The following is a 26157-nucleotide window of genomic DNA, read 5'->3' on the forward strand; positions in this document are numbered from 1 at the left end:
AGTAGAGAAAACATGGTCCTTGTACTTTTCCAGTCCTATGGACTGCTGACCAACACTTAGAGGTTTAAATGGTTTCTTTTGTGAGAGGTGAAAGGCTGTTTGTTCTATGTTGAACCCATAATAGTGAAACTGCATTCTGATGACCTTAAAAACTCCAGTCTAGGATATAAGACCCTTATAAATGTCTTACTTCCAATTCATTCTCAAGGGTGAGGTATATCAGAGAGAAACCATACAAGGACTGCTGGCTCTGCTGCTAATGTGAACTCTATTCTTTCAAAGGAAAGAAGTACTGTGTCCTTTTATTCTAAATGAGACATCAAAAGTTAGTATGTTACTGACATGACACTGAAAATCTAAGCTGAATGCAGCCAGAAACTCCAAAGTAAACTGAATACAGAATGCCACATAAAACCCCAACTCTGTTGCACAGAAGCACTGTTTTTACAAGGACTTGATGTTTAGGTTATTTCATTTTCCAGTCTTGGGAAGGACTTTGCTACTGCAAAAGCAATTAAATATGAATAGTGACTGAGAGAAAATAAAAGAACTTACACAAAGTTTTTAATTCAAAGATACATCAGTTTGTTCTCTAGTCCTTTAGAGAAGCCAACAAAAATACTTTGACAGGTTTATGTTTGACTTTGAAAGGCATCACCACCTTTGTGTACTGAAAGAAAAATTTATTTAAATATGGCTTGTTGGTCCCATACTTCATCTACCAGTGTAATCCCTGCTGTTTACAAATAGAAATGTCTATTTAGTTCTATTAATCTGAATAACAGATGCATATTGTAATTTTTAAAGCAGATAGTAAACTTTTCTGTAGGTCTTGTGAGATTTCACCTTGTCATGGGGCAAACACTATTTTACAAAGTGTAATAATGCTTCATTTTTTAAAGTTGAGGTGAAGAACCTGAGCAACTAAATAACAAAGCTGCAGAGGCAATGAAATGTAACCTCACGATCTGATTATGCTCTCTGCCTTTCCCTTAGGCCAGGGTAGCTTTCCACCTGCTACAGTGGAAAACAGGAACTGCTATAAAGCCTGAAAATAAAATGTTCTAAACCCAAATCCCAGAGTATTTTAGTAGGCTTAGCATCTTTAAAGCATTTTAAGAAAAGTACTAATTGCCCAACTACAACAGCTCCAAAGAAAAGCTCTGCTTTCTCTTAAGACTTGTTCCATTCTATTCACACCTTTTGCTATCTAGGGTGAAGAGATTTACACCAAACATCACTTTTATTAATACTATTTTTCTCTCAAAGCAAGTTCTTCATGCTGACATGTCCACTGTCAGGAAGCACTGGCAGCGCTACTAATCATCTTCAGTCTTTGCATCACCAAGGAGATCTTTCTCCATCTTGTTCTGAAGGATGAACAAAAGTTTGAGGTGTACGTTTCAGAAGATAAACTGCAGCATGAAGACCCCCTATGTTGACCCAGACGGTATGTACCTTCCGCCACAGGTGTCCCATTCCAGATAATGCCTGTGTACACACAAAAAGTAGAAAAGTAATTAGCTGATAACTGCTTCTCTACCAACCAGGGGTCTTAGTAAGAAACACTGGGAGAAAAATCTTATTGAAATATCCCCAAGTATACTTAAAAAGGTCCTAAAGTTGTCATGGGCTGGCTGAGTTTTCAAGCTAACGTACAGCACCTTGATAAAGCATTTCTTGTCCTGGGTCAGTAGTACAGCTTGGCCTGTCCCTGGCCTACAGACACGGCTCATCTCCCGTAGGCAAGCTGGATAAAGGTTCCAGTTTCTCTTCTTGGAGCCCATCCTATAAAAGAAGGTCTAATGAGTCACTTACTTTTGCAAAAAATAAGTATCTAGGACTATATGAAATGAGAAGTTACTAAAAACTCATTTTCATTGCAATAAGAAAGTCCTGAGGTATGAAAAACAGTTGCCTTCTAGAGCCAGACCTTTGTCATTACATGTCAATGAAATGGTTAGATTTAGTTAAGTTGTTAAGAATTCTGAATGGGATGAACTGGTTACGGAAAAGATCTGACAACTATAATAGTTATGTTAATAGTTATGTAAATTGTCCCCTTAATGAGTATAAGCAGTCATTATGTAAATGAAACCAGTGATTAAAAAATATCCTGATAACCAAGTTTTCCTCAACCTTTCTCTGAAGTATTAATGTAATTCAACAACGGGCTACAAAGTGGATAAACCTGTGATGGTCAGGATCAAAGTGTAGTTAGTACATTCCTGAGTTCTCATAAGAAACAAAATGGGTGAATCTATCATATTGTTACATTCTTAAGTGAAAAACTGTTAAGTCTGCTAAAAGAAACGGAAGATTTCTGACAGAATAAGCTCAAGGAAAATACAACAGATTTAGAAGACAAGTGGGTACTAATATAACAAATGAAAGTAAAATTCATTTTTTTACAAGTCCCACCTTTTTCCAAATGGCATGTCTGTTACAATAATGTCCACAGAGCCAGTTCTTAGTGGCAAGTTGCAGATATCCCACTGAATAGTATCTATGGGCAAGCCCCAGGACAGTTTGCTGTGGCGACAAAAGAAAAGGTGCTTCAACATATCCCGAAGAATGAAATTTTAGAAGACTTTTCTTCTGAAGAGACTGCTATAAAATACAAAAACTAAAATAATAATATCAGTGACAACATCAAGAACTTAGTAAAAATTTTTAAAGTAGCAGGTAGGCAGAAAGCATAGGTCATAAGCTAAAACTTTTATAATGACAGTCCATAAAAAAGTAAATTAAAAAATTAGTTAAGATTCGTTTTCAAAAGCTGTCTATATCTGTTTCATCTACAATTTAAGAAGACAGATTAAGGGGAAAAGACCGTTAACACAAAGAACTGTAGTACACAACTTGAAAACAGTGTTGAGGCAGTTAATTACCTAACTGATGATGTAAAAACATTGTTGATGAAACATACACTGGAAAAAACCAGAACACTAAAGAGAAAAAAGCTGATGAGGTGACACACCTGAAGGATAAAGTTTGGTAAGTCTACACAGAAATAACAGGAGACCTAAAGAAACAGGTATGTAAAATTAGGAAATATAGAGGTACTGGTCTTAAGATTAAAAAACATGTATCATACTATAAAAAAACAAGAGAACAAAAAAGTTAACATCAAAAAAATAATGACAGAAGGCAGGATGAATATAATAATATAAATGATTTAAATCCTCCCCATTAAGGCAAACCTACTAGTTTAAGAAACAAAATTATAACAGGCAATAATAATGCACAGGCTAAAAATTAAAAGCAAATCAAGATTATGAGCAGAAATTAAATGTTGTAATATTGATATTTAATAAAGAATTTAAGAAAAAATAAAATGCAATAGAGGTAATCACTACATAATAGGAAAAAATACAGATATTAAAAATATGTATTACACTCAGAAGCACCAATAGCTACAATAAAACAAAACAAAAAAGGCAAAAAATATTAAAAGTCAATGTAAGATTGGGACTTCCCTGGTGGTCCGGTGGTAAAGAATCTGCCTTCCAATGCAGGGGATGTGTGGCTTTGATCCCTGGTCAGGGAACTAAGATCCCACATGCTGCGGGGCAACCAAGCCCACATTGCCACAACTACTGAGCTCCTGCGCCTCAACGAGAGAGCCCACGTGCCACAAACTCACAGCTAGAGAGAGAAAAATCTACACACCACAATTAGAGAGAGGCCCGCTCGCCACAATGAAATATCCCGCATGCCTCAATGAAGACCCCGTGTACTGCAACTAAGACCCGATGCAGCCAAATAAATTAAAAAAATAAATATTTTTAAAAAATCAAGGTAAGATAGAAATAGTACAGGTTGAACAGACAAAAAGTGAAGATGCAGAGGATATGAAAAATGATAAAATATTCAGAAACTAGAAAAATTATTTGCTTAAAAATATCAGGTTTCAAAGAAACCCTAGTCATGTACTATGCCTCAGGAAAAATCTCAAATATAAAACAAAATATACCATAAAAATTCATTAATCACAATAAAACGTAATATAAAAATAAACTAAAAGCTTTTAACTACTTATGTATAAAAAATGATCTAAACCATTGGTCCTCAAAGTTGGGCCACAGACCAGCAGCATCAACATCACTGGGAAGCTTGCCAGGAAATGCCGACCCTCAGGTCCCATCCTAAACCTACTGAATCAGAATCTGTGTGTAGTTAACAGGTTACCCAGGTGATTCATCTGAACATTAAAGTTTGAAAAGCACTGTCCTAAACAATTAGAACAGAGAGAATCAAGTATATAACAAATCATTTAGAAAGTAACCAAAACAGATTTATCAAAATCTATAGGATATGGTCAACAGGAGTACTTAGCATAAAAGTCAGCTCTAGTAAAAACTTTTATTAAAAAGAAGACATTGGGCTTCCCTGGTGGCGCAGTGGTTGAGAGTCCGCCTGCTGATGCAGGGGACATGGGTTCATGCCCCGGTCTGGGAGGATCCCACATGCCACGGAGCGGCTGGGCCCGTGAGCCATGGCCGCTGAGCCTGCGCGTCTGAAGCCTGTGCTCCACAACGGGAAAGGCCACAACAGTGAGAGGCCCGCGTACCGCAAAAAAACAAACAAAAAAAAGAAGACATTTACAGCATATAACTTAAGATTTTAGATAACAAATGAAAAGACCTCAATAGGAAATAGGAATAAAAACCAAAAAGCATCAAGCATAAAACCACAGAACAAATAGTATATGAAAGAACAAAACAAAGCACTGGCAATCTAATCAAAAGGGAAAAAAAAACTAGCAAAGAAAAGAGGATAAGCAATATACAGACAAAATAATATTAAGGCATACCATGTATAAATAATATGAAAATTTGCATAAAATGAACAAATATTCTTAAAAACAACTGATTTCTACTTACAAATATAAACCTCACATTAAGGGTCATGGAGGCAGCTGTGAGGTCAATCATGGGATATAATGACTTCCTGTGCTCCTGGATATGAAGCACCTGTAAGACCTAACAAATCTGCTTACCGCTACATATTTCTGCCACCTTGTAAGAAAATGAAGGACTCCAAGAAGAGGAGACCAGAGAAACAATTTTGTGATGAGGCGTCTCGTAGGAAACTGCAGACCAAGTGCTATTTCAACCAATTCTTCCCAAAGACAGCTGAGACTTTGAAAGAATGGTGAAAGGCTGGCACAGATGGTGTGTCGTCAAATCCAATTTGTAGCAATGGGCTAGGGCTTAAGGTACTATAGCAACATACATCTCAGGATGGGAAATTTCCCAGAGGCTAACAGACTTTCAATGCACATATATCAAAGGGATATGGCTGAAGGACCTTGGAATATTTTGCTTGGAGAAGAGAGGATGTGGAGAGCTGGGATAAGGAGAGGAGGGTTGGTAGCCCTTCAAATATCTGATGTTAATCATCACTGTGACACAGAGATAAGATTTTTCTTTATGGACTCAAGTGGAAGAAAAAACCCAGATCTGTACAAGGTACAGGGAGAGATTCATGTTCCCTAAAAGATATGACTAGCACTCAAAGCTGTGCTAAGCTGGAATCAACAGCCTTCAGAGTCATAAGAGGTGTTTATACAGGCTGGAAGACCACTGGTCAGGATCTCCTACAGGACATTTAGGGACTGTAGGGACAGCTTTCAGGTCTTTTCCAACTCTGAGATTTAAGTGCCAAATAACAGAGGAAAGGCTAAATAAACTGTAATATTTCTGTACAATGGAATATTATGCAGTCATTAAAAAACAGATTGAATAAAAACATAAGCATTTGAAAATTTTTTAATGTTTTCAACTGTTTAATTGCATTAGAAAATATTAATATTTTAATATGTACTTGTTTTACAAGAACCTAGAAATTTTGAATTGAGAAAATGATTACAAAGCGTGTCTATGTGTCAGTCTGAGTTATGAATGAATTAGGTCCTGGGGCCCATGTGGTCTTGTAAGACTACAATCATCAAAAATGGTCCTGAAACATACTAATAAGAGGACATGAAAGCTAATATGTGTGGGATATGCAAATATTTGAACATTAGATTATTTTCCCCCTGGTATTTCTCTAATACTTATAGCATGTAGCAGAGGACTGAGTTCCTTGTTGGTGTTCAATTAAGTTTCAGATATGAGAGTGCACCGCTGCCACTTCGGTCCTCTTCCCTGACAGCTAGGAGGACAGCTAGGGCCCCTTCTCTCACCCCCTTCACGGGGTGCCTTCTCCAAACTACATCACTTATTCAATACTAAAACATTTCCAGAGAAAAGACCACTAGTCAGTTAGGAGGAGTCTTGTGCCTCTGTTAAACCCCCAGCTGGATGCCTGCGTGCACTAATGGAAAACTTATGAAATTAAAATGAATCTATGCAGTTCTTCCACTACATGGGAAAAAAGATATCTGAATAAGGAAAGAAAAAGGAAGACAGAAATAAAAATAGTTGCATTAGGGTGGGGGAAATTATAGTTAAATTTAAAATATTTTAAAAATACAAATTAGTTTCAATCAACTTTTAAAATTTAAATGGAGTTTCAATATATTCATTTGGCTATAATACTGTCACAATGCACTGGTTGTATTAGTTCATAAAGCCAATAAGAAAAGTGATTATTGGACTTCCCTGGTGGTGCAGTGGTTAAGAATCTGCCTGCCAATGCAGGGGACACAAATTTGATCCTGGTCCAGGAAGATCCCACATGCTGCGGAGCAACTAAACCTGTGCACCACAACTACTGAGCCTGTGCTCTAGAGCCTGCAAGCCACAACTACTGAGCCTGTGTGCCACAGCTACTGAAGCCCAGGAGCCTAGAGCCCGTGCTCTGCAACAAGAGAAGCCACTGCAATGAGAAGCCCGTGCACCGCAATGAAGAATAGCCCCTGTCTGCCGCAACTAGAGAAAGCCTGTGTGCAGCAACGAAGACCCCACGCAGCCAAAAAGAAATAATTAATTTTAAAAAAAGAAAGAAAGAAAACTGATTATCTAAGTCTAAGAGATGCTACAAAATCTTTTAAATTAAAATTTTACCCTTCTTTCACTTGGCTCTTGGTCAATAAAGATGAGATGTTATTTGCTGCTCTATTCACAGCCAATGGATTATTATCACCAGCAATGTGATAACAGTTAGACCATTCTGTAGCCCCCTAAAAGACAAGAGTATATATGAAAACAGAAGTAGCCAACTGCAAAAAAAAAAAAAAACAAAACCAAAATATGATTAAAGGTAAAATCATTTCAATCACTTGTCAATAAACAAGACAATCCAATCCAATCCAATAATCCAATGCTTTTCTAAAGTGGCAAAATACTGCATGCTGTCAACTTTGCTATTCCCCTTGCTTGAAATGCCCTCCTGTTCTGTTTGCTGAACTCTTACTCATCTCTCAAGGCCCAGCTCAAATGTCATGCCCTCTGTGACATCAAGCATAACTCTCCAAGCTGTCTCTCATTTGCCCCTCCAAAAGCACTCTGTACATGTATCTGCCACTGCACTTGCTCTCTTTTTAATTATTTCTATACCTGTCTGCGGCTCAAAACGTCTAGGAACTCCTTAAGGATAGGTCTGGTGTGTCACTCAGTCCCTCACCCAGCAGTGTCTGCCACACAGTAGGTATTACAGACTTTAAATACAAACATAGTTTAACCAAATCAAACTGACTAACCTATATCCTTTTGTGATTATGGAATTTTTATATAATCCGATAACCTGGAATATTTGAGAATTTAAATAAAGTGTAATGTCTATTATATAGGCTTTTGAATGATAACCACCATATTCTTGAAAGGATTTTGTCACTTTTTTTAAAAAAATAAATTTCTTTATTTATATTTGGCTGTGTTGGGTCTTCGTTGCTGCACACGGGCTTTCTCTAGTTGCTGCGAGTGCAGGCTCCTCATTGCGGTGGCTTCTCTTGTTGTGGAGCATGGGCTCTAGGTGTGCGGGCTTCAGTAGTTGTGGTGCTCAGGCTCAGTAGTTGTGGCTTGCGGGCTCTAGAGTGCAGGCTCAGTAGCTGTGGTGCACGGGTTTAGTTGCTCCATGGCATGTGGGATCTTCCTGGACCAGGGCTCAAACGCATGTCCCCTGCATTGGCAGGCGGATTCTTAACCACTGCGCCACCAGGGAAACCCAAGATTTTGTAATTTTAAATCAAAAACATGTTAGCAGAACAGAAATACCGAGCTTTCCATATTATTTGTGCAATGGGGTGACATACTACCCTAGGCCTGAACAATGTTCTATGCAGATTAACAGAAGGTTTCTGACATGAAAGCAGAGACAGTTCTGCCCTTGGTTTAGGGATGAGTAACAAACACCTCTTCCATGGTAAACAGTAATACCCCCATATCTATGGACACAGGGCTTCTTAGCTTTTTCTTTTGCCCAGACCCTTGAGGGTAATGCAGAAGGGTGATGTAGGGAGGATGATGTAGAGTTTGATGAAAACCTCTCTGGTGATTCTGATTGCCGAGTATTCATTTTTTCTTCTAAACCTATTTAGATTTTTGGGTTTTATAGTACTTCCAAGTTTTAAAGGCAGTATTATAAATCAAATACTTTATACTTTGGTGAACAAACTGTTTATATACCCTTTCAATTCCTTTCATAATTTCATTCATTTTGATCATATACCAACTTAGGTTTTTCCATATCGACATTCTCATGCCTACCCCTACATGGAAATGCCTCAAACATTTTCTTTTTATCTTTTTTTTTTTTTTGGTGGGGCTGGGAGCTCCTCTGGTCTCTCTCTAGCTCTGTTGTATATTTCTTGACATGTAGTAACCTTCACTGCTACTCCAGACCATAGACACATCATGGTTTAATGCTAGAGAAGCACACTCTGCTTTGTTCCCAGAATTCTTTGTGACAACAACTGAGTTTTCTCTGTGTGGCTCTTTAGCCAGAGTAAATTTCTCTAGCTGACACTAGCAGAAAACAGCAGTCATCTAGACTACTATGATTTCCTTCTGGGATTCTAATTCCCAGATAGCCGATGTCATTTTCTAATTGCAGTCTGGATTATTTTTCCCTTTGTGGGTTGTTTTGGACTTGCTCATCTGTCCAGTTTCTGCTCAGTCACAGAATCTGTAGTATCTCCCTGCAGTTTGTTCCCATTGGCTTTACATATACTATACATAAAGCAATTTTTTACAAATTTAAATTTGTAATTTTTTACAAATTTAAATTTAATTTAAATTTAATTTTTTTTTTTTTTTTGCGGTACGCGGGCCTCTCACTGCCATGACCTCTCCCGTAACGGAGCACAGGTTCCGGACGCGCAGGCCCCGCGGCCATGGCTCACGGGCCCAGCCGCTCCGCGGCATGTGGGATCCTCCCGGACCGGGGCACGAACCCGTGTCCCCTGCATCGGCAGGCGGACTCTCAACCACTGCGCCACCAGGGAAGCCCTAAATTTAAATTTAATTTAAATTTTTTACAAATTTAAGCAATTTTACTGGCGCCCTCTTCCAAATTATTTATTATAAAAGTTTAGGTAATATTGATTCAATAATACAGATTCAAGGAGACTCTCCTGTTAAATGTTCTCCAATTAGAAAATGCCTTTCTATTTCTTGCTTTGCTTTAGGCAGTTTTTGAGTCCTCTCAATGTCATGGTATTTTCTGAAAACTTTGTAACCTTGTTAAACTTCCTAACAAACCTAACTAATGGTCACAGGCTTCCCCATCTTACAAGAACCTAGGAGGATGAAGAAGCATAGTCTCACTTTATAGAGATGAAATGCCCTCCTCCAGTTCAAGCTTGTACCTTCAATTATCTTTTCTGTTCAAGTCTACCAGTTCGTCTGTTACAGAAATGGGACTCACCAGTTTGTAATTCTCAGCCTCCTCTGTAATCCAGTGACTAAACATGACTTATAACCTAAATCTAGTCCTTGGCTATTTGTAGTAAGTGGCTACATCCTTATCACAAAAGTTCCAGCTTTACTAGTGTAATTCACTCAAAACTCTTGGGTCCATGGATCTAACCTTGGTGATTTCATTATGTCTATTTACCCATGAGTTCTAGAACATTCTGGATGTATCACTTCCTTATCTAAAAGCTAAAGAAGGGCTCCCCTGGTGGCGCAGTAGTTAAGAATATGCCTGCCAATGCAGGGGACCCAAGTTTGAGCCCTGGCCTGGGAAGATCCTACATGCCACGGAGCACCTAAGGCTGTGCACCACAACTACTGAGTCTGTGCTCTAGAGCCCGCAAACCACAACTACTGAAGCCCATGTACCTAGAGCCCATGCTCCGCAACAAGGGAAGCCACCACGATAAGAAGCCCGCACACCGCAACAAATAGCCCCCACTGGCCGCAACTAGAGAAAGCCCATGCACCGCAACAAAGACCCAATGCAGACAAAAATAAAATTTAAAAAATAATAAATAAATAAATAAAAGCTAAAGAAAAGTTATTACCTCAATTGATATTGCCCCTGTTCCACACATCGGATCAACTATTATATCAGTAGGCTGAGGAGCACAGAGCCTAGAGAAGAAAACAGCCTATGTGAACAGACAAGACTTCCACAAAGACTATTCCTAAAGCTGTAAGATCAAAGGCCTGTTATGCTAGCATGAAGAAACAATTGATATTTATTTTTAAAATCAATTTGTAATTACATGTTGACTCTATATCCTAGCACTTACAAAAACATTACATATAACTAAAAGTCCCCTTTGACTACCATCCAAAATCCCATTTCACTTCCGAATGGAAATAGCTTCTAGATCTGTTAATATATGTGTGTATATGCTTTTAGAAAACACGTTATTTTGTATATAGACCTGTGTTGTTACATTTAAAACAACTCAAATGTGTGAAGTAGAATATATATCAATATAAGTTTACTGGAAATTATTCATTCAGTATTCCTTTCCTAATTAATTCAATTTGAAAGATAATAACATTGCTATAAAATAACTGCTTTACTTTGAGCACCTAGTATTTGCCAGGCATGGATTTAAGCTCTTTGCATGCATTATCTCTTTTAGTCCTTTTAACCATCTTGTGAGATAGGTTACTATTATTATTCTCATTTACAGATAAGCTGATGCAAACCTGTCCATGGACACAAAGCTAGTAGGTGACAGAGTCAGGATTAGAGGAATTACTGTTAGTGGCTTAAATGTTACCTCTTCTATGAAGCATCCCCTCCTCAGACAGGCGACAAGGTTTCTCTTTCCTCCTTTTGTCCTGCTATTCTTTCCACATTCTATTATGGTTCTCCCTTACAAAACTGAGATTCCTGGGGACTAACTCTGGATTCTTATTGTAATACCTGCCCAGCTCTACTTCTCCATTCCTGCCCCTCAACACACGGCAACAGAATCCTTGGCAACCCTCTTGGTAGTAAGCAACCCCGTACTCCTAGCCACTGCTGCTGCGTCTGGGTGAACACATGACTGAAACTATGTCAACCAGATTCTCTCTTCTAAGACGTGGGAACAAAGAGCTAGAAGACCTAGGCAGTATGGGGCTGGCTGGTTATTTAAAATTGGAAATACATAAATTTAGATGACGGGCAGCCATTTGCACAGATGAGCAAAACAAGAACCTGTAGGCTCCCAGGGTAGATAAAAGTGACTGTCTAGGTTTCTGGTGGTTTTCTAAGACCTGGTTCCTACCCTTCTTAAGATATGGCTTTTAGTTTTTCTGTGGATTTCCCAAGACTTCTCAGTATCTTGCCAGTAATTCCCCCTCCCACACAATCATCACTTTTTTTTAATCTTAAACTAGCTTACTTAGGTTTCTAACAGTTGCACCCAAAATAACTCTCCATATCCCTGGCTCCCACCATAATGCCTGGCAGTAGATAATAAGTGTTTGTTAAATGAATGAAGACTAGGAGCTCTTCCTTAATCAAACGGGTGCAGTTTTCTATTGTTGTCATTGAATTGACAGGTTCCAATTGTATTGAATTAGGACTCCATGGATGAGCAGGGTAAAAGAGGAAGCAAAGATTGGAGGAGTAGGAAATACAATTAACTACCAGGCTATGCCAGGCACCGTATGTAACAGGTATTTTTCATCTGTTTTTGCAATTTACTCCTCACTAATAATCCTTTAAGTCTAATATCAAACCCATTTTGCAGTCTGGCAAACAGAAACTTAGAGAAAACAACTCGTCCTAGTGGTGGAAAGAAACACCCAATCAAAGGGAAAAGGGCAAAGGAGAAAGAAAGTTATATCTTGCTCTTGGAAAAGTGGAAAATTTTCCATGTGAGTATAAAATTTTAAAATATAAGTAAAAGCTCTCTGTGTTCACTTATACATTATACACATTAAAAAAATCTCTGCTTTCATCTGCTTCACTGCATAGAAATGAAACAAAGCAAAATTTGTTCTATTTCCCAACACGCAGTATATCCTTTCTAAACAGAAACGTGATAACCACGTTCAAGAGGCAGATGAAAACTACTGTTCTCATTTTAAAATCAAGAAAATTGAGATAGTAATTAAGTGATATTTTCAGGATCTCAAGGAATCAACATTGGATACAAAGAAAGAGCTTTAGCTTTTTATCCTGTTCCTTAACTACTAGATTCTAACACAGTACCTCACAAAAAATTACATTTTGAAGGGAAAATTCAAACCAAGTTGTCACTTTCATCTACATGGCAAACCCATTCTCTTACCTGAGCATCCCATAGGCAAGAGTAGATCTAAGAGTTGTGGGTCCAAAATGTGTGATATTTCTTCGGTGGAGACTCTCTTCTGTCAATGCAATGCCCACAACAATTTCATTATCATGGATATTCAAAAGAACCTATAAAATAATAAAATAGTTTTAGGGTTATTTGAACTGTACTTATCACTAAGATTTTAAAATTTGAGGCTTTATTAATTTTTGTTACTTTATTACTGAGGTATACTTTGCATACAGTAAAATGCACAAATCTTAAGTGTGAAGCGCAGTAATTTTTACATATAAATGCTGTGTAACCATCATATAAACATATATATAGTTTTTCTTGCCCTCTGTCAATACCCACCACAAATTATCATTAATCTGACCACTACCGTGATAAACTCTTCTGTCTTTTTTTGAGCTTCATATAAATGAAATAATTTAAGAATACTGTATTTAAAATTTTTTTAATCTATTTTATTCTCCTTTTAATTCACCGTATTCACAAGTTAGCATAACCAGATTCCCCCCGAATTTTTATAAGAGAAACACATTTTGAAGGTTTCCAGGTTTTTAATATGCATTTTTAAAATTTTTAACTTTTTTGGAAAAAATTCCAAACATCCAGAAATGCTGGCACAACACTGGCACAACGAACTCTTAAGTATGCTCTTCATTTAGATTAACCAACTGTTAACGATGGGCCACATTTGCTTTAAAACCTATTATTTTTTTAGTATTTTTTAAAACTTGACTCAAGTAATGTCTGTGAAAGAATGTTTCTTTTTGGACTTAGTTATAGTTTTTCTAACACACAGTTAAATATATACTATTCAAACAAAAATAAAAGTTGAAATAAAATATGTTCTGCAATCTTCCACCTAAAATTTCCGCATCATGATCTTAACAGCAGCAGCTAACACTTACCTAGCTATATGCAAACCACTGTTCTACACACTTTATATTTGTTACCTCATTTCATAGCCACACCCTCTGAGCTAGGTATTATTATCCTCCTTTTATAGATAAGGAAATCAAGGCACAAAGAGGTCGGTTTACTTGCCCAAAGTTATGCAGCTTGTAAACTGAGATTTAAATCCATGTAGTATGGCTCCAGAGTCTGTACTCTGAGCTCCCATGCTAACTTCTGGACATCACTGTTCTAGTTAGCCTATTCATTCTCATAACAGCTGTTACAAGAAAAAAAAGAATGGGGACTTGTTCTTCTGATTTGATATGCAAAAACAAAAGTTACAGAGAGAACAGGCAACTTGCCCCAGATTCAAGTGTCCCAAAAGCAACAGTAAATGACTCCTTGGTGAAAACGTCAGCTGCTAGGGGCCTTTTAAGCTGTCAGAGATGGAAAGACTTGTTAGTATGGCTCACATGTGAATCACCCTTATAGTAGAAGATTGAGACCAAGGAGGGTAAGCATGCTAAAAAGAGGTATCTGGATTTGGGAATCTAGCAGAATTTAAGAAAAAGGACAGCTGGCTCTAGCATGAGTATTAGCAATGATGTCCTGATTTTAGAAGGTCAAGGTTTGTTTTAAAAATGTATTCCACTTCAGAAGCAAAGTCTGAAACCAAGACACACAAGACAAAATAGTTGTTTTAATTCTTTTGAATTTTATAATCTGAAAGTCCACATAATGTTGTAAAAAGCACTAGATTAGAAATTAGAAAATTCAAGTCTTAATAGCTCCCATCTATTAAGCATGTAGTATAGACCAGGTATCACACCAGATACTTAAAATGTATCATCTCATTTAACCTTCAGGACACACAGGTATAAACTATTATTGGCTCCATTTGAAACAGAGGCTCAGAGAGAATAACTTGTCCAAAGTTACACAGTTAGGGAGTCAAAAGTTGGATCTAGCTCTGTCTCAATAGCCCATGCTCTTGTTAATGATACCCTACAGTTTTCTTCCTTTGTGACATCTTTGGTTCTGGTATCAGGGTGATGGTAGCCTCACAGAATGAGTTTGGGAGTGTTTCTCCCTCTGCTATATTTTGGAAGAGTTTGAGAAGGATAAGTGTTAGCTCTTCTCTAAACGTTTGATAGAATTCGCCTGTGAAGCCATCTGGTCCTGGGCTTTTGTTTGTTGCAAGATTTTTTTTTTTTTTTTTTTTTTTTGCGGTACGCGGGCCTCTCACTGCTGGGGCCTCTCCCACTGCGGAGCACAGGCTCCGGACGCGCAGGCTCAGCGGCCATGGCTCACGGGCCCAGCCACTCCGCGGCATGTGGGATCTTCCCGGACCGGGGCACGAACCCGTGTCCCCTGCATCGGCAGGCGGACTCTCAACCACTGCGCCACCAGGGAAGCCCTGTTGGAAGATTTTTAATCACAGTTTCAATTTCAGTGCTTGTGATTGGTCTGTTCATATTTTCTATTTCTTCCTGGTTCAGTCTCGGAAGGTTGTGCATTTCTAAGAATTTGTCCATTTCTTCCACGTTGTCCATTTTATTGGCATATAGTTGCTTGTAGTAATCTCTCATGATGCTTTGTATCTCTTTAGTGTCAGTTGTTACTTCTCCTTTTTCATTTCTAATTCTATTGATTTGAGTCTTCTTTTTTTCTTGATGAGTCTGGCTAATGGTTTCTCAATTTTGTTCATCTTCTCAAAGAACCAGCTTTTAGTTTTACTGATCTTTGCTATAGTTTCCTTCATTTCTTTTTCATTTATTTCTGATCTGATCTTTATGATTTATTTCCTTCTGCTAACTTTGGGGGTTTTTTTGTACTTCTTTCTCTAATTGCTTTAGATGTAAGGTTAGGTTGTTTATTTGAGATGTTTCTTGTTTCTTAAGTAGGATTGTATTGCTATAAACTTCCCTCTTAGAACTGCTTTTGCTGCATCCCATAGGTTTTGAGTCGTTGTGTAGACATTTTTCCAAAGATATACAGATTGCCAACAAACACATGAAAGGATGCTCAACATCATTAATCATTAGAGAAATGCAAATCAAAAACTACAATGAGATATCATCTCACACCGGTCAGAATGGCCATCATCAAAAAATCTACAAACAATAAATGCTGGAGAGGGTGTGGAGAAAAGGGAACCCTCTTGCACTGTTGGTGGGAATGTAAACTGATACAGCCACTATGGAGAACAGTATGGAGGTTGCTTAAAAAACTACAAATAGAACTACCATACGACCCAGCAATCCCACTACTGGGCATATACCCTGAGAAAACCATAATTCAAAAAGAGTCATGTACCACAACGTTCACTACAGCTCTATTTACAATAGCCAGGACATGGAAGCAACCTAAGTGTCCACTGACAGATGAATGGATAAAGAAGATGTGGCACATATATACAATGGAATATTACTCAGCCATAAAAAAGAAACGAAATTGAGTTATTTGTAGTGAGGTGGATGGACCTAGAGTCTATCATACAGAGTGAAGTAAGTCAGAAAGAGAAAAACAAATACTGTATGCTAACGCATATATATAGAATCTAAGAAAAAAATGGCCAAAAGAACCTAGGGGCAAGACAGGAATAAAGACGCAGACCTACTAGAGAATGGACTTGAAGATATGGGAAGGGGGAAGGGTAAGCTGGGACAAAGTGAGAGAGTGGCATGGACATATATACACTACCAAATGTAAAATAGATAGCTAGTGGGAAACCGCCACATAGCACAGGGAGATCAGCTCGGTGCTTTGTGACCACCTAGAGGGGTGGGGTAGGAAGGGTGGGAGGGAGGGAGACGCAAGAGGGAAGAGATATGGGGATATATGTATATGTATAACTGATTCATTTTGTTATAAAGCAGAAACTAACACACCATTGTTAAGCAATTATACTCCAATAAAGATGTTAAAAAAAAAAGATACCCTATTAGCGTTGTGGCCTCAGTTTAATTTGTCCATAAGATTGGGTTAGTCTTGAAAATTCTACACATTTATGAGAGCCTTCTTGAATCCTCACAGTAAGAGCCTGCACTTACCTCCACATCAAAGTTGGTCATGTCAGCCTTCCACTTAAAATAATCTTGAACAGCACCCCCAAAATCTCTTGCCGCCTCATTTGAGGAAAAGCAATGTTTCTCTCCTGCCCTGTTGCATGTGACTCTAAACTTCAGCACTTCAGAATCAGTTTCTTCTTTTGAGCTTTCCTCAGTCTCATCTTTGCAAGATGTCAAACCATCACCTACTAATGTTGATATCTCTTCTTTGATGGCTGCATTTTCATAATAGTCTAAGATCTGTGAATCTAAGACATTGTTAGTGAACTCTTTTTTGACATCTCTCTCATCTGTTTTGTCTCCTCGTCCACTTTCAATCTTCTCTTTACTTGAATTCTGATTTATCTTTTTGTGCTTTGTTTTTTTTTTCTTGAAACATGTGTTAATTTTCCATATTTTTAAAGGGTCTGACCATGGAAGCTTCCCAGCCAAGTCCTCAAAATCCTTTAGAACTTCTTCCTATAAAAGAGAGAATGAAATCCATTCATTTCATTCATTTCTCACCACTTTAATTGAACAAATAAACCCCTACTTTGCCTACAGACTATGTTAATTGTTATGTTGGGGGTGGCAGGAGTACAGGACAAAAGAGTAAATAATATAATGTCTGCAATTGAGGAAATTAAAGTCTCACTGAAAATTAAGATTTACACAAATTAAGGCTACGACAGAATAATACAAGACAGAATGGTAGATCAGAGGCTGGGATTCAAGATTAAAATGTAAGCAAATAAGGAACTATTAACAGTGGTTACCTCCAGCGAGTGGAAATGAGGAGATGAAAGACAGGGGAGGGAGGGCAGCTTACCTCTCACTGACTTCCTTTTGAATTTTGTGCTGTGTATACAAATTAACTATTTTTGAAAAGAAAAAACCCAAAGCTTAAGCAGTTAAAAATGTATCTATCCAATTTCTAAATAGTATCTATAGTCATCTTTTAGAAAAGTAAATCTGATCATGCTTAAAGCCCCTCAACAGCCTCCCATTACACCCCCCAAAATTTAACTTCCTTAAAAAGCCCAAACAACCCGACTCTTGCCTGTGTCTCTTACATCACTTCAGGATCATTCTCTCCCTAGCTTCGTACCTCTGCTTGGAAGGTATTTGCTTCATATGGCCTCTCTGCATTGCTGGTTCTCTTCTCATTATTTAACAGCAATTTAAAAGGCACATCCTTTGAGAGACCTGCTCTACTTAAAGTAATCCTCTCAAGTCATTCTTTTCTCATTTTATTTTCTTTAGAGAACTTAACATTATCTAAAGTTATTAGGTTTAGGCTCCTCCCAGAAGGTAAGCACAGGGTGGAAAGACCTTGGCTGTCTTGACCATTGCTATAAAGCACACATTAGAGCAGTGTCTGGTGTAAAAAAGGTGCTCAGTAAACAGCTAATGGATATGTGGTAAAATGTTAAAATGGGTGGTACAGAGCCGTGCTATCCAATTCAACAGCCACTAGTCACATACAGCTACTGAAATATTTTAAATGATTTAAAATTAAAAATTCAGTTTCTCAGTCATATTAGCTACACTTCACATGGCTATCATGCTGGACAGCATAAACATACAACATTTCCATCAGAGGTTCTGGTGCAGAGCACTGGCACAGACAGTATATGTTACTGAAGATCAAAGTAGAAAGAAATCAGTGCTGACTGATGGAGCTGAGACTTGAATTGGAAATGAGTGAAGGCTCTAATACTACTTGAAACCTGATGAAATAATGGTAATTTCAGGTTGGGCAAATTCAATTTTATTTATAAATAATTTCCATATAAAGGGCATCTATAGGACTCGTAGGTTTAACATGGTGGGATAACACTGGTACAGCCCCTTTCTTTCTTCAGAAACCACTCTAAAAGAAAAGAACAACAGAAATACCAACTCTATCCTAAGAGAATCTACATGATATCTGTAACCTAGAAACAGAACATAAGAATTCTAACATAAGAATTCCCAGGTTCAGTGAAGGTAAAGCAGAGGTGCAGAAAGACAACAGAGGGAGAATGACTACAGATCTCAGACAAAGGGGAGAGCAGTCTGCAGAGCAGTAGGAAATAAACTCTTCTCTGGAACAGCAGGGAACAAGTACATGCACTGAGAGGGAGCGTCCCTGGATCTCGTTTGTACCCAGAAGCAGCAGAGGAGAGAAATGGAGGCTGAACAAGGAATCTCACAGACATGCTCTATTTGCTGGAAACAGAGTAGAGATGGGGAGAGATACTCTACATTGTGAATAACCCTAAAGCTGCTGAATGCTTCCAGCTAGGGAGAAGTAATGGTTAAAAGAACTCATTAAGTGGTATGGAAATTACACCTCAATAAAGCTATTTAAAAAAAAAGGAAGAGAACTCATTCACCACAACCTTTTGTCAAAAGGAACTTCACAGTGAACCAGAGGGATTTCTTGCTAGCTTGGAACAGTTCCTGAACCTCCTATAAACAGTAGGCCCAAGAGGAACTACCTCATTCAAAGATGAGCAATTATCAAAAGTTATCAGCACCAGACTTATATGAACGGAAAAAAGAAGAAAAGGGACAGAAAAACAGTGGACTAAATCCAGTGGCCAGAAAGACACTGCCACAGAGCAGCTGAAAACCGTGGTCAAATATGTTGACATGACATCAAAAAATGTAATAAGGAGATACTTTTGTAAAATAAGAGCTCAAAGCAGAGATATAAAAGCAGGAAAAAGATGAGGGGAGCCGCCAGAAGGAGATGAAACAGGATCTTGTAGAGTTCAAAGAAAAGTGGAATAAAAAAACAAACCACTGCAAAAATGAAGACCATATTGAAAGCACCACATATAAAAGCCACCGCTGAAAACACAGTAAGGGATGTGAAGAAAAGTAAAGCAAATACAATAAAAATGAGCAAAAATTTTAAAATGGATTAGAGAGAACATGATAAAACATCAAAGACAGTCAAAGAGATCCTGCTGTATGTATAACTGGTTTATCCCTGATGGAGGGATTTAAAATAAAGAAAACATACTAAAAAAATAATTCAAGAAAACTTTCAAGAAACATAAATGGAAGTGAATTTCTCTACAGACTGACATGTCTTAACTGGAATTAGCAACAAGGAGATGTACCCTGGTGAACTTCAAAATTGAAAAAAAAAAATCATCTGGGCATCAAGCAAAAATAACAAGAAAGCAACAAATAAGGAGGAAAAATAACAGGATGACTTCAGAATTCTCCATGGCAACATTTCATGCTAGAAGAGAACAAACATTGTCTATGATATTCTTAAGGAAGGAAAGCGTGACTCCAAATTTTAAACCCAAACTATTAATCAAATAGAAAGGTGAAAGACAAACATTTGTGAACTCATGCCAGTCAAGAGATAAAAACTGTAACAAAAGGACAGGTAGTATGTCTATAATCAATTTAACTATAGGACTAAAATGAAAACAAATACAGGGATTATGACTGCAAAACAGAATGTAAATGTTACAAAGTGGCCTGTCCTTAGAGGGGAAAGGGAACAGAAGATGGGAAGTAATTTAAGCACACTGATATCCTCTTCTCTCATACCCCAAGGTCAAAGGATAGAAATTAATGCTTAGCAGAGAAAGTGCAAAACACAGGCAGTTTGGTGCTTCCAGAATATAATCTCAGTGACTTTTCATGCAGCATTAAAGCTTTTCGGGTTTCATCCAATCTTTAAAAAAATAAATAAATAAAGATGATTTTTAAAAAAGTATATTTAAAGGATTTAAAGGCATGTGGTTCAACGCTAAGAAAAATTATAAAACTGGAAGGTGAAAGGGAAGGAAGAGAGATGTGGGAAATATGCCAATTTCATCACTGCTCTTAGTAGGGATTCAAAAATACTGTGTAAGCAGTAGATTAAGTTGTATTTATAAAGGTAATAGCTAGAGAGCAAATACAAGCCTTCCAAATATTTTAAAACACGTGCACGGGGAAAAAGTAAAGAAAACACGTAACATAAATTTTTAAAAAGAAAGAAAAAGAAAGCAGAAGGCATGTAGCATAAATGTGACTGAACCAAGACCAAACATTTCTGTCGTGTCAATAAACATCAATGGGATAAACTTATTAAACAGAAAAATGACCCTCAGACTGAATATGTACAAGGGTGTATATAGGATGTTCATTGTACTACTGTAATAGCAAGACTGTGAAAAATCCTAATGTCCTAAAATGGGACCGATTAAATTGTGATACAGTCACATCCAACAATGATATTGCCATCATCTCCAAGAAAAATGAGAAAAAGCACAGCACAGGACAGTATGTATGTCATACTTCCATTTGTGTAAATATGTAAATAAAATACACATATTCATAAAATATCTCTAGAAGGATATCTCAGAAATTGGTAATAGTTGTTGCCTCCAAGGAGGGAAACACTTGGTATGAAAACAGGGGAATACTTTTCACTGTATATCTTTTCAGTCTTTACAGTTTTGCTCTAAGAACATGTATAAACTAGCTTAAAAAAATTTTAATCACAGATGTTAGCCTTTTTTAAAATCAGTTAATAAAAAGGCTAATAAAATTCATGATATCATCTGAATATTTAAAAATAAGAGAACCCATTAGAATGCTTAAACTAACAGGCTTTTATAAGCCATGAGAAAGTATAATGCAACAAAGAAAAACTGATGGTCAACAGAATGAAAACTAGAAGCGAATGTTTAAAAACAAGGTTTTATTGGGGGCATGTTCCAAATTAAGTCCACAAAGTGGAGGGCTTAACAATTTCTCATGGTTATACACAAGAGAAGTTGCCCTTGCAGAGATCTGAAAATCTACCTCAGGGCTTCCCTGGTGGCGCAGCAGTTAAGAATCTACCTGCCAATGCAGGGGACACAGGTTCATGCCCTGGTCTGGGCAGATCCCACATGCCGTGGAGCAACTAAGCCCATGTGCCACAACTTCTTAGCCTGAGTGCCATAACTACTGAAGCCCATGCACCTAGAGCCTGTGCTCCGCAACAAGAAAAGCCACCGCAATGAGAAGCCCGCGCACCGCAACGAAGAGTAGCCCCCGCTCGCCGCAACTAGAGAAAGCCCGTGTGTAACAACAAAGACCCAATGCAGCCAAAAGTAAAATAAATTAAAAAAAAAAATAAAAGGTGAAATTATTTTTTAAAAAAAGAAAAAAAAATGAAAGAAAATCTGCCTTAATCCCTGCTGCTCTTCTTCTGGGACTTCCACCAGTAATATCTTTTGCAGTTGCTTACAAGGCAACTCTGAATACCTGGCTCATATAGAACCATTCCATAATAACAAATTCACCTCCAAAAATACTCAAAATAATACAAATTCTAAGATGACAAAAACATAGTAATTGAAGAAAATATTAATAACACCCTAGTAGGTTAGAGGCAAGAATTTAAGATGGACACTTATAGTTTTAAAAAATATGTTAACATTTATTCATGTATAGAATTGACTATCACAATTTTGAAATACTTAAGAGCAAAAACTGTCAGTACCCTGCCTGCTATTCACTAGTTTTATAGATATGATATGGTTGGCAATGCCTATCAGAAGGCTGAAGGGTTATAAAACTAGTGTTAGAAGTTACATTTTTAGTTAATAAAATTATCATCTATTTTGAGTCTCAGTTCTTTTAGGTCTGTTTTTTTCTAGGTTGGGGGTTCATATCAGTTTAGTTTTTGAAATCAACCTGTTGTCAATAAATAAAAATTAGAGAATTAGGCAGCACATCACAACTTTAAAAAAGATTATTTCTAATATAGGCAATAAAACTGAAAGAAAAAAGTTTTCAAGCATTTGACTCTGGAAACCAGACCAAAAAGCAATCTGGAAAAATACCAAAGACTCACTGTGATCTATTTTCAGCGTTCAGCTTAGGCAGCGTCTCAATATTTAGGAATCAGATGCTAAATACAAGTTGGGGACAAAGCTGTTATCCTAACAACTGAAGGAGTATTTAGATATTACTTTGGCTTTATTTCAAAAAACAAGCTAGAGAAGAAAGCAGGGCAAAAGGAGCATGGTGAGAGAAAGTGTTATTTGTAGATGACACAAACTGTCACCTACTCTGGTTCACAGCCTAGAAGCAATTCTATTTTGAAACCATATACATCAGCAAAGCTCATCTAAGGTGTCCCTCTTTTGTAAGAAAGTCAAACAATTTGTTCTATTTCTTATAAGTTTTTCAATATTGATATTTATTTCTTTGTTGTTATTCTTTCATCTTTTTAGAAAATGGAATACAATTAACATATAATATTATTTTAGTCTCAGGTGTACACATAATGATTCAGTATTTGTTTACATTGCAAAATGATCACCACAATCTAGTTAACATCTGTCACCATACCGTTAAAATTTTTTTTCTTGTGACGAGAACTTTTAAGACCTACTATCTTAGCAATTTGCAAATGTGCAATACAGTATTAATTACAGTCACCATACTGTACATTATAGCCCCTGGACTTACTTATAACTGGAAATCTGTACCTGTTGACTCCCTTCATCCATTCCCCACCCCCTGCAATAATGATTTTTAAAAGCAACTTTTGCGATGGACTATCAATAAATCTCTGGATTTTACTGTAAAAGTCTCCCAGTATTCTATATTATAAAAGCAGCAGTAATGCTAAACGATACACAGAATGTGAAAAGTGGAAATAATCTCTTTGGGAAGACGGCTGAAAATCAGCTACTGCGTTTGGGATAGCTCACCTTTGTTTCTTTGAACTGGTAATCCTTAAACTCCTGAACAACCACAAATAAGTTATCAACTGATCTCAGACAGTGAACCTGGGGAGGGAAAAAAATGTTAGAAACAAATTTCTCCAAAAACTTTTGAAGCGCATAAACTATCAGCATTTAAATATAAAAATCAGGTACAAAGATTTTAAAGCAGCTAATACCTATAATTTGTATTTAAAATTTTTCCCAGCTTCTGTTCCTCTACAGAAAAGGAAAAAAGACAGATGGCAGGATAGAAGCTTGAAGTGTTATGTGGGCAACATGGGTTTTGGGGGGAAGGGAGAGAGGAAGACAGTGAAGTGGGGCTTTATACTGCCCTCATGGCTCTCTGGGGTACTGTATAGGTAGGGTTTGAGCTCCAGCTCTGTGATTATTAGCTAAGCAACCCTGTGCAAATTACTTACTCCTAAGCTCAATTTTAGGAATAAAATTAATTAATCCTTAATTAATGAGGATAATGGTAGGGCCTATCTTTACAAAGCTGCTGAGTTGTTATCTAAAACACTGGATGAAAAATACTTGCTTACCAATTCATCCCACAGATATGTAGTGGGTGTCTACTATATGCCAGATACTAAGAGCTTGGGAGATATTGACCAAAAAAAAGAAAAAAAACAAACAAACAGGCAACAATCCCTGCCCTCATGTTGCTTATGTAGTAATGAGATACAGCTTAGCTTTTACTTTAGTGGGATGGCAGTTTTGCTGACCTTCACTTCTCACCTTCAGTGATTCCTAATTACTTTTGAGCAAGAATAAATTTGACACAGATAAAAAGAAAAATCTCTCCCTTTATGCTTCACCACTGAAGTCTAAACTTCAGCTAGATGCTGAAGTAAATAAATTCTAAGAGGCGTAGCAGATACTAAGAATTTCTTCATAAGTCTCACAGGATCCTTTCTGGTGAATTCATCCTCAGGAAATACTAGGATCACTTCTAAAAAATAAAGCAAACCTAGTAGTCACACTTACAAATCAGTACCCAATGGAAAATGCAGTAATACTTTAAAATTACCTGATTTGGGGCAGAGCAAAGAAAAGAAAAGCAATAAGGATTCCAGAGAGGTCTGTAAACTAGAAAGTAACCATAAAATGATATATTTAGAAAACTATTTTAAACATTGCTTCATTCAAACCTGAGCCAGACTTTCCACTGAAATGTCAAAATATATCTTGCCCCGGTCTTTGCTGATTTTGCACGGTGACCCCAATTTCTCTCTCACTTCATCTGCAGCTGTTTGCTCAAAACCAGTAGGCACAGTGGCTCCAATAGTGACTTGGAGATGTTCAGACTCACTTCTGAGGCCACTTTCTGTCACTTGTATAGACCTCTGGTTCTCATGAAGGTTCACATCCAGGAGCTGGTTAGTGGCTTCTTGAACATCAGACATATTGGCAGTGCTTCCAAGGTCCTGAATATAGTCCCTTTAAAAGTAGTACAGAAAAGAAAAAGAAATAATGCCTAAACGTTATCACCTCTTATTTCAACTATAACTAAAAACATCTGCTTTGGAGGTCTGGCAGAACAATGCAACACAACGGAATCAGTATTCACCAAAGATAAAAGGACTGAATAACATGGGTACAAAGTGGAGGATATAAAATATTATTAAACAAGCAATACAGGTACTGTGGAAGAAAAGGAGACAGACAAGAGTATTTCCACAGCATGCAATGTTTGGTTTGGGATCACCTATCTTGATGATAGCCATCGCATAACTACAACAGTTAATCCCAAAACAGAAGTTGCTACAACACATTTAAAACTATTTCTACATCTAGTCCTTTTTCAGCTAGCAGTTAAGAACATGGGGCTTTGGAATTTCAGACCTGGGTCTGAATTCTTGCCCTCACCATTCAGAGGCTGAATGACCTAAAACAAGTTTATTCTCCATTGCCTCAACTTCCTTATCTGCCAAATGGGAACTGAATAATGCCTCTCTCTTAGAGTTGTTGTAAGACTTCAGTGGGAATAGCATACTGCCAGGCCCATGATTAAAACTTGCTAATTAAGGATATCTATCTTCCTCCTTGAAATGGACAGTGATTCATGCATTAAAAAATGATCAACTGAGCACCTACTATCTAGTGACTACAAATATTTGAATGCCTAGGACAGGATAGGCTCTGGGATGCTTGGATGGGCATCAAGAGAGACCTGTGAACTATTTAAACCAGTAAGCCAAATTTCCTTTATCTGAGCTTTTGGTAGGGTGGGGGGCGGGGTGGAGTAGGAGGGACTAAAGAGCTGGGTGGGAGGTGGAGATCAATAGTTCTCGGCAGATTTTCAAAGTTTCGTGAGCCAAAACAAGTAGGCCCAGAGTACCTACACAGTTCTTGTTCTGTACCCGGGACAGGCGACAGTGTCTAACACAAATAAATGTCAGTTCCTGCCATTAAGGAGCTCACAATCACTGTGATAACGACCTCCATCTGCTAAATAAGGCAGCTGAAGCCCACGAAAGGACGTATCCTACCACGGTCAGAGAGCCAACCAATGGCGCAGGCTAGAATGAAACCCACGTCTCCCGACTCCCACCCCCAGGGCCCTAATCACAGGATCCTGGGGAGCAGGTGAAGCCCAGGGAAAGGTAGCGAGAACGGCTCCACCGTGGATCGGGCTGAAGTGTACCCAGTCTCCGGCCCGGGTCGCAAGACGAAGGCCGCCCTTCCCTGCCGAGGGTCAGCAGCGCCCCAACGGGCCCCTCCCACCCGCCGCCCGGTTACCGGTCGCCAATGAACACCCTTCCGGCTCCCGGTGCCGCCGAGGCCAGCGCGCCGAGGTCACCGCGCCGGAAGTCGCCTCGGTGCCCCGGAAACGGAAGTCTGGTGG

General features: G+C 38.0%; 1 protein-coding gene across 6 annotated transcripts; it reads right to left on the bottom strand.

The window, feature by feature from the left end:
* Nucleotides 1-673: 673 nt before the first annotated feature.
* Nucleotides 674-26149, bottom strand: THUMPD3 (THUMP domain containing 3). Of its 6 annotated transcripts, XM_060307413.2 has the most exons (11): nt 26052-26149; nt 24461-24749; nt 23295-23372; nt 16591-17067; nt 12632-12762; nt 10412-10481; nt 7014-7129; nt 2422-2532; nt 1665-1788; nt 1459-1491; nt 674-1370 (listed from the first exon to the last, which is right to left on the bottom strand). In XM_060307413.2, exons 2-11 carry the CDS (start codon nt 24713-24715, stop codon nt 1320-1322), a joined length of 1446 nt encoding a protein of 481 aa, XP_060163396.1. In that variant the 5' UTR covers nt 24716-24749; nt 26052-26149; the 3' UTR covers nt 674-1319. The 6 variants fall into 6 exon arrangements, 5 of the variants coding, with proteins under 5 accessions (XP_060163396.1, XP_030696760.1, XP_030696759.1 ...); XR_009565710.2 differs by lacking the exon at nt 7014-7129; XM_030840900.3 differs by having other exon boundaries at nt 674-1491; nt 26052-26148.
* Nucleotides 26150-26157: the final 8 nt, after the last annotated feature.

Source organism: Globicephala melas, chromosome 11 (assembly GCF_963455315.2).
Source record: "Globicephala melas chromosome 11, mGloMel1.2, whole genome shotgun sequence".
Taxonomy (NCBI): domain Eukaryota; kingdom Metazoa; phylum Chordata; class Mammalia; order Artiodactyla; family Delphinidae; genus Globicephala; species Globicephala melas.

Excerpts from the sequence above, each read along its gene's own strand:
- THUMPD3 (XM_030840900.3), bottom strand. The coding sequence starts at position 24,715 with ATGTCTGATGTTCAAGAAGCCACTAACCAGCTCCTGGATGTGAACCTT. Across the intron at positions 10,482-12,631 it reads CTTGCCTATGGGATGCTCAG|GCTCTGTGCTCCTCAGCCTA; the intron begins GTAAGAGAATGG and ends TTTCTTCTCTAG. Across the intron at positions 1,789-2,421 it reads GACATGCCATTTGGAAAAAG|GATGGGCTCCAAGAAGAGAA; the intron begins GTGGGACTTGTA and ends CTTCTTTTATAG.